The 8354-nt window shown below is 54.8% G+C and overlaps 1 protein-coding gene across 1 annotated transcript in view; it reads left to right on the top strand.

Moving 5' to 3' along the window:
* Positions 1 to 774: 774 nt before the first annotated feature.
* Positions 775 to 8354, top strand: part of CATSPER1 (cation channel sperm associated 1) — an 8260-nt gene continuing 680 nt past the window's right edge. Inside the window, exons 1-9 of the mRNA XM_027856209.1 lie at positions 775 to 1871; positions 3379 to 3489; positions 3988 to 4147; positions 4793 to 4884; positions 5043 to 5186; positions 5570 to 5633; positions 5914 to 5986; positions 6903 to 6960; positions 7176 to 7251. Of these exons, the coding sequence (XP_027712010.1) occupies positions 1505 to 1871; positions 3379 to 3489; positions 3988 to 4147; positions 4793 to 4884; positions 5043 to 5186; positions 5570 to 5633; positions 5914 to 5986; positions 6903 to 6960; positions 7176 to 7251 (1145 nt within the window). The 5' untranslated portion in view covers positions 775 to 1504. The remainder of the gene's footprint in view (positions 1872 to 3378; positions 3490 to 3987; positions 4148 to 4792; positions 4885 to 5042; positions 5187 to 5569; positions 5634 to 5913; positions 5987 to 6902; positions 6961 to 7175; positions 7252 to 8354) is intronic.

The following is an 8354-nucleotide window of genomic DNA, read 5'->3' on the forward strand; positions in this document are numbered from 1 at the left end:
GGCTGGTCCTGAGAGAGTTTCAGCTCCCCTCAAACAGCCTCCCACTCCTCCCACAGGAGCTAGTGAGCATTCTGCAGGCCGGGGCTCAGGAGGTCAGTCACACTGGCTAGAAGGAATGGAGGCGACTTTCCGAGTGGCGGATCAGGCTGACGTGCTGAGAACTGCCTAATGATGAAGACGGTGCAGGAGCGGAATGAGCTGCCTTGGCGGTAATGCCGCTGCTGCTGCCAGCACCGCTACGACTAGCGTTTAGACGGCTTGGCGAGGCACTTTATAAATATTCTCTCATTTTATCCTTACAACAACAATCCCCATTTTATAGATAAGGAAGCTAGGCTTTGCACGGTGAAGTGACTCGTCTGGGGTCCCACAGCTGGTGGATCTCTGAGGTTGGATTTGAATTCAGACCTTCCTAACTATCTTCAAGCACCCTGTTATTGGAGGTCTGCAAGCAGATGGTAGATGACAATTTGCTGGGGATGTAAATTAGGCCTGATGGCCTTTGATGGTCTCTGAGAGTCTAGGGTTCCGTGAAAGGCATTCTAGCGGATGGGCGGAGCCTGTGCATCACAGAAGGGTTTCCATGGAAACCACCAGGCCCCTCCATAGAACGTAAGAACCCACAAGTCCCTTGGATGACCTGAGGTGAGGCAAGAAGGCTTGAGGGGAGAGTGGGGAGGGCAAGGAGGACCAGGTCTGGAAGCTCCCAAGTGGAACACCGGCCGCTCTTGTCTCCGTTCCAGGGCTCCTGTCCAAGATGAATTACTTAACCGTTCCAGAGGAGACCCGGAGGGAGGTTGTTGAACCTCCAGCCCCTCTGCCAGCTCTTTCAGCCCCCGTCACAGCTGCCCCCGTCATACCACATAGCAAATCTAGCCATTCGAAGCACCTGGCCAAAGCCTCCCACACCTCATGGGGCCACGTAAGCCTAAAGGGCAGGGCCTCTCGAAGCAGTAGCCGAATTCAGCCGTCGTACACGTCCATGGGCCAAAGCTGGGATCTAGATCGCCACGTGAAAACTAGGAGGGGTGAGACTACCTGCCCATGGGTCCCTAGGCCTGAGAAACCCCAGCCTGGAGCCTAGCTTCCACTTAGGAGTACCTGGGTCTGGACCCTGCTCTCTGTAGCCCTGCTGGACCATCATCTCAGGCATAGCCAAGGGAATATTAGAAGCCTGTCGAGCGCATGGCCGTTCCTGGCCTCAAGACAGAAAACCTTCATTGCCCAGGCCTTCAGCTCACTGCCTTCTGTGCCCGAGACCTCAGGCAGCAGTCGGCACAGCCTCAGCCAAAGCATTTCCCCGAGTGTCTGCGTGGTTACTCTTCTCCTTTTTTTTTTTTTTTTGGTCATACTCCCCCCTCATACAGTTTAGAGACCCCCAGAGCAGAGGGTCGTCCCCATTACTGCTTCCATCTTCCTCTGTACAGTGAAGGGGGTGGCCTCTTCCAGATTGAAATAGGTGAGTCTGAGAGTGGGAGAGAAGCTGGTGCCCTCCTGGGATGGAATGCCTTCTTGCTGTGAATTATCCTGCCTCACTGATAGTGACCGTACTAGGGCCCCTGCACGCTTTGTTACTAAAAATCTCAGAGCCCCCATTGGAGATCCCACTCCCTGGCACCATCACTGCCCAGAGCCTGACCTCTCTCCTGCCCTTGCAGCCAGGGTCCAGCGTGTCCGTAAGAAGCAGATGGCGGCTGATGAGCTTTTACAGAAGTGCTGTGGTAAGATCTTTGAAGGCTTGCGCCATATCCAGTCCATGCTGGCCGTCATGGTCGAGAGCCTCGTCTTCGAAATCTTCATCTTCACCGTGGTCTGTTTTAACACCATGGTTCTGGTGGTGCAGACTTTTGCTGAGGTAGAGATCTGGGGAGGTAAGCATCTTTGAGGAAGGGGCTGCAGAGCCTCAAGAACCTGGGGATGGCTGGGAGAGACCTACCTGACTCCAGTCTGGTCACTTGGGTTCAGGGCTTCTCAAAGTCCGAGGGCCATCAGAAAGGGCCAGAGAGCCCTTGAGGACCAGGAGGGCCATCTTCAGCTACCTGGAAGATTTTGCATGGAGGATGTGGGCAGGGTATGGATTTGGAGGGTCATCCAAGTACACTGGGACAACTCTTAGCTCTCCAAGATGCCAGAGAGAGCCCCAGTTACCAGGCATGACTGGTATTCAACTGGTATACAGCTTAGTATACAGAGGGAGAAATGGCTGACTGATAAATGGGCCTAGGAGATGAAAACAAGGGAGCGATTCCCAAGCCTGGAACTCTCACCCTCCTCACGTCTGCCTCCTGGCTTCCTTCAAGTCTCAGCTCAAGGCTTCTTTTTCAGGCCTCCTTCCCTCCTCTGAGACTACACTAATTTACCCCATTGAGTTCTTGTCTGTACAGAGTTGTCTGAATATCGTCTCCCCTCTTAGATCTGCATAGGTCAAGTGACTTAGCAGAACGGGTGACTTCTCGATGACTGGAACCCTCTCTGAGTTAGCTTCCTTGTTTGTGAATTGCAGCCTCTTAACTCCCAGGGGTGCATGTGCTTTTAGGACCTCGGGCAGTTCAAGCATAACCCGACACACACTGCTCTCGCCAGCCAACCCAAGACAGCCCCACCTAGGTCACCAGACCCCCTAGAGCCTCATTGCTCTGACACAGTGAGGTGTCCCCTGCTTCGCCACGGTGAGGTGTCCGCCTACCTCTACAGCAACACTAGCCTGGAGGCCTTGACTCTCCTGAGCCCCAAACCAGGAGGCAGGCTAGCATGAGCATTGGGCCCAGTGGTGGTAACTGTCTGGTTGCTCCCACATCTCAATCACTCTGACACCCCGATCAGAAAAGCACAGAGAATACTATAGGCATTGAAATGGATGGATGGAACTCACAGACACTAGTCTGATGGAGCAGAAGTTGATGGGCTGGGGCAGCTGGGTGGCACAGTGGATAGAGCTCCGGCCTTGGAGTCAGGAGGACCTGAGTTCAAACCCAGCCTCAGTCACTTGACACTTACTAGCTGTGTGACCCTGGGCAAGTCACTTAACCCCAATTGCCTCATGGGGAAAAAAAAAAAAAGGAAGCCTATGGGCCTAGAAACATATCCAGGATGAAGGGGGATTGGAGAAAATAGAGGAACTTCAGCTTACTTACATCCTGAAAGAAAAACACAGTAACTCCTCAGTAATCCTGATACATAGGTCATTTTGGATTTCATATCCAAGGGAGGAAAGCAGCTCTCATGGACTATTTATTGTGGAAAGACTCAGATCCTACCTGAGAAAAGCAAGGAGGTAGTGGGGTAAGGGCAGAGGGAGGAAGTGTGCAGGTCCGCCGGGGAGGGCCTTCAGGAGGAGGCCGGGCCTGCAGTCAAACCGAGGATCTGACCTCCCCGCAGAATGGTACTTCGCGGCTTTGGACTCCGTCTTCCTCTCCATCTACTTCATGGAATCCGTGCTAAAGATCCTGATCATGGGACTTGGTTACTTTGATTCTTGGAACAGCCTAGGTGGGTGGCGCTGGGGCCCGGTTGGCTGGGCAGGGGAGGGAGGGCTGAGGTCAGGAACATGGTACCACTAAACAAGAAGGGGATGGAGCACAGGGTGGTGGTAGTGATGAACTGCCATCTTCTCCAGCGAGCGGTCTTCCAGGTCGGGAAAGGGGGAGAATAGAGGGTGAGTTCTTTTTGGATATGGGGAAAAGAGGCTCTTGGGTCTTGCCCAGGAGCTTGCTTTAATGATAGAAACACCACAGCTCAGTGGTCGGAGCACTGAATCCCAGAGGCAGGGAGACCTGGGCTCAAATCCTGCCTCTGGCACTGACTAGCTATGCAACCCTGGGCAAGTCATTTCCCTACGAAACCTCAGTTTCCTCATCTGTAGAGTGGGCACAATGATGCCTGCAATAGCTCCCTCCCAGGGGGCTGTGAGGTTCAAAGGACAGAAGAGGCAGCTGGCGCTTGGCGGGCAGGCTCTTGAGGAAGTGCTGTGGCCTCCGCCTCCCCCAGACTTCTTTATCCTGGTCATGGCTGCGATGGACTTCATGCTCAAACAGTTCTACTTCTCCAGCGCCAATAGAATGGCCCACAGCAAAACTGTCTTCCGAATCCTGAAGATCTTCAAAAGCCTTCGAGCCCTGAGGGTCATAATGGTGCTTCGGAGGCTCAGGTGAGGCCAGGTGAGGCCAGGTGGGCCCTCCGCTCCTTCCAGGCCAAGAGCTGGGCCAGCAGCAGCTGGAGACAGTGGAGGCTTGGAGTCAGAACACCTGGCTGCACATCCCCCCTCTGGCACCCACTCCTTACCTTGGGCACATCACTTCCCCTCTGGGCCTTAGTGAGGGAGGCGAACTAGAGACCCTAAGCATGCCTTCCAGATTCAAATCCTCGATCTTATTCCTGAACGAACCTCCACGTTCCTCGGTTTCTCCATCTGTAAAACGAAGGGGCTGGGCTAGAAGCTTCCTCGCTTCCGACTTGAATCTATGTTCCTGTAGATTCTAAGTCATCGGGTCCTGTTCTAAGGCTCCTTCCAGCTTTCCCACTGTGTTTCCTGCCCCTCTCGGGTCTTCTGTTCTCTGTCTGTGCTCCAAGGGATCTTCCTGCTCCCGCACTGGTTCTCTGCCCTAAAACCCTTTCTGGTTCTGAGGCTCTTTGGAGCTAAAGGTCCCAGACAGAGGTTCAGGAGGGGTGAGGGCCCAGGCCTCCTGATGATGCCCCAGGCCTGGGGGTGTCCAGCCAGGCCTCTGCAGTCTTTCCCCTTAGGAAGGTCGTCTGCTCCTCTGACCATCTTGTCTGCTTCTCCTCCTGCTTTTAGCTTCCTCAACAGCCTCCAGGAGGTGACGGGGACTCTGGCCAGGTCGCTGCCATCCATCGGGGCCATCCTTGTCCTGATGTTCACCTGCCTCTGTATCTGGAGAAGGACGGGGCATCCAGGGAGGGAGGAGGCTACCAGGGGTGTGTCGGCTAGGATTGGGCAGGGGCGAGGCGGGGGTGGGGCAGGGTGGGCGGGGGTGGGGGGGGTGGCCAGTCTTACAAGGGCCCCAGGGGCTTCCTTAGCCTCCCAGTCTTCTTCTCCGTGATACTTCGAGCCCTGTTCAACTATTCGGACCCCAAGCGCTTCCAGAACATCTTTACCACCATCTTCACTCTTTTTACCTTGCTCACCCTGGATGACTGGTCCCTCATCTATTTGGACAGCCGGGCAAAAGGTAGTAGAGAACAGGCCTGAACCCTGGGAGGGACTGGGAGGTGGGTTTGGGTCCAACACAGATGTGAAGGCTGGACGTTCTCTCCAGACTTGTCTTGGGAGGGGAACTCTGGAGCAGTAGCCTTAAATAACAAGGGTGGGGCAATGGGGACGTTGGTCCAGAGTGCAAAAATTCAGAGAGTATTGGTGCAGAAACAATAGCACAGCATCTAGTTGGAAAGAAAAATGAAGATAGGAAACTCTTGGATGGGTGGTCCCCCACCTCTCATCCCCATTCTGCTTCGCCTCCCTCCAACTATGGACATACTTCCTTCCCATTACTGGCCCCAAGCCTGGCCTGGGATACTTGCTGGGAGTGCAAAGTTAAGGCCCTTCCTCCCCCAGGTGCCTGGTATATCATCCCCATCCTCATGATCTACATCATTATACAATACTTCATTTTCCTCAAGTGAGAAACCAAGCCCTCTCTCTCCTCCCCACCTCGAGGCTCTCTAGCCACCTTCCCCCTCCCCTCTCTACCCTGGGGCTTTCCACACCCTCCTTTCCCAGCCCTCAGGCCCAAGCCCCTCCAGGACCTGACCCTCTCCCCAGACAAACCCCAGCTCAGCCCCTACTCTGCCTATGAACCCACCAGAGGAGCCCCTGCCCCCTTCTACATCTGCTGCCCTCCCCTGGTGGCCCTGCGCCTGCACCCGGGCCTTTGGACCTCACCCTCCAGTGTCTCGTAGCCTAGTGATCGCGGTGCTGGTGGATAATTTCCAGACGGCCCTACTCAAGGACCTGGAAAAAGAGAAGCAAAAGGTACTGGGGTTTGGAGGGTGGGGGGGCAGGGGAAGAAAGGGTGTGTCGAGCCAGTTCAAAGCATCAATCAACATTTATGAAGCACCTTATGTGTGCTAGGCATTGTGCCAAGTGCTAGACGCCCAGGCGGGGCAGGAGCATCCCCCTGGTTGGCTTAGTTGTAGGATACACAGGCAGGGAGAAGGGTCTGGTTATCTCCAGAAGGCCTTGAGCAGGCAGAGTGGGGAACACATGCACACACATGCACATATATACACGTAGCCCAAGAATGTCTCCCCTCCAGATGCAGCCTTCATGGGGGCTTGGGCCAAAGCTGAGAGACCAGGCCCCTCTAAGCCAAGAAACTTGTGCCATGAGCCCCTCGGCTTGAACTGTGCTGTGCTTGGGGGGCTTCACCCTGCTCTGTGTTTATTCCTCCACACGGGGCGTCTTCTCACAGTTGGTAGAGGGACACATGTACCCAGGGAATGTGGGAACTCCCCTAGCCTGCGCTTCCTGCCACCGCAAGGGGTCAAGGGATGGTCACTGCCACCTGCCCACACCCAGCATCTCAGCCCCTTTGCCAAAAATGTCTGTAGATATTGGCTGGGTTTTTTTAATCTCATATATATATATATGTATGCATATATATATATACACAATTCAGTGAAATAAACAACCACCCAATCCATCGCATGCATTTAACCATCTATGCAATGTTCCCAATGACCCCGTCACCCCCACCTCAGGCAGAGGTGCCTGAGGGGTAGGGACACCCCCACCTTGGCCAAGGGAGGAGGGCAGGTTAGCTCCTTTCATTGTCAGGGCCAAGTATGATCACTAAGATTGCACCTAGTTAGGGTGGGGATGGGTAAGGCCATCTCTTGGGGGAGTCTGGGAGGGAAGAATTAACTTCTGTCTTCCAACTCACTCCTAGAAAGTAGCCCGGATGCATGAGAAGCTTCTGGACGAGTCTCTGACAAACCTGGACACAGGTACACACCCCCACCTGCCTGCCGGCCACATGTGACCTCTGGCACCCCTAAGCACCGCTTTCTCTGACCCTGCATCCTCAACTCTCAGAGTCTAGATTCAGACCTGGGGAGGTCAGGCCCGTCCAGGCTGAACTCAGGCCCATGCTGGAATCCCCTCCAAGCTCCGATGATGAGGGGCTGCCTCTCACTCGTCTTCCTGACCTCTCTCCTCACAGAAACAGAAGAGACCATGAGTGATACCTCTTTACAAGCGCACATAATTGAGAAAAAATACGGGGACCTGACTTCCACGTAAGGGAAAGCCCCTGGGCCCGGGCACCTGGGGAGTGGACAGAAAGACCAGGGAGGAGTCAGTGGATCAGGAGGCGAAAAGAGAGAGGAGACAGGCAGAAAGGAGGAAGACCCCAGAGCCTCAGAGAATCAAGGAGGGTTCATTGGGCACTCAGACAGGGGCTGAGGGAAAGTGAGAAATGACCTTGGCCCTGAGAAAGCCCAGTCACTGAGGAGACAGACCCTAAAGAATTAGAGATTGGCCCCCTCATTTTACAAAGGAGGGCCCTCAGGCCCAGAGAAGGAAAGGAACTTGCCTTAGATCAGAAAGGGGAGAAAGTCTCAGAGTCAGGATTCAAATCCAGCTCTTCAACTCCAAGGCTCAGGGCTCTTCTCACTTGTCTGAGGTGACTCCGGAAGGCCCAGTTGTCCTAGGGACGGCCCCTGGGTGGCTGGGGCTGGTGGTGTGTGGGAGCTTGGGCTATTGACTGACCGATCCCTGGGGGCTAGGATGGTTGGGGGAGGGGTTATTGAAGGATGTGTGGATTGTGGGGGGGAACAATGACCCCCCCAAAATCTGACTGGCTCGTTCATGCTCTGGACCGTTTACATCTCCAGGGTCTGCTCTTCCCGGGAGGAAACCACGGTGTGGGGTGGCAAGGAGCCCAGGCAGGAAGGAAGGCTATATGGCGAAGGTCGGGCAGCCAGTATCTGCTCCCCAGCTATGGCTCCCTGGGTCCCGTTTCTGCCCAGACCCCCCAGGTCTGCCATCTCAAGGGGCAGAAGGGGCGTCCTAGCCCAACTTTAACGATTCATAGAACATTCGAGCTGGGAGGACCCTTACAATAGAGAATGTCAGAGCTGGTAGGGCCCTGAGAACAGACGATGTCAGAGCTGGGAGGGCCTTGAGAACTGAGAATGTCAGAGCTGGGAGGGCCCTGAGAACAGAGAATGTCAGAGCTGGGAGGGCCTTGAGAACTGAGAATGTCAGAGGTGGGAGGGCCCTTAGAACAGAGAACAGAGAATGTCAGAGGTGGGAGGGCCCTGAGAACAGAGAATGTCAGAGCTGGGAGGGCCCTGAGAGCAGAGAATGTCAGAACTGGGAGGGCCCTGAGAGCAGAGAA

The sequence above is a fragment of the Vombatus ursinus genome, unplaced genomic scaffold, assembly GCF_900497805.2.
Source record: "Vombatus ursinus unplaced genomic scaffold, bare-nosed wombat genome assembly UNPS02011369.1, whole genome shotgun sequence".
In the NCBI taxonomy this organism is placed as follows: Eukaryota; Metazoa; Chordata; class Mammalia; order Diprotodontia; family Vombatidae; genus Vombatus; species Vombatus ursinus.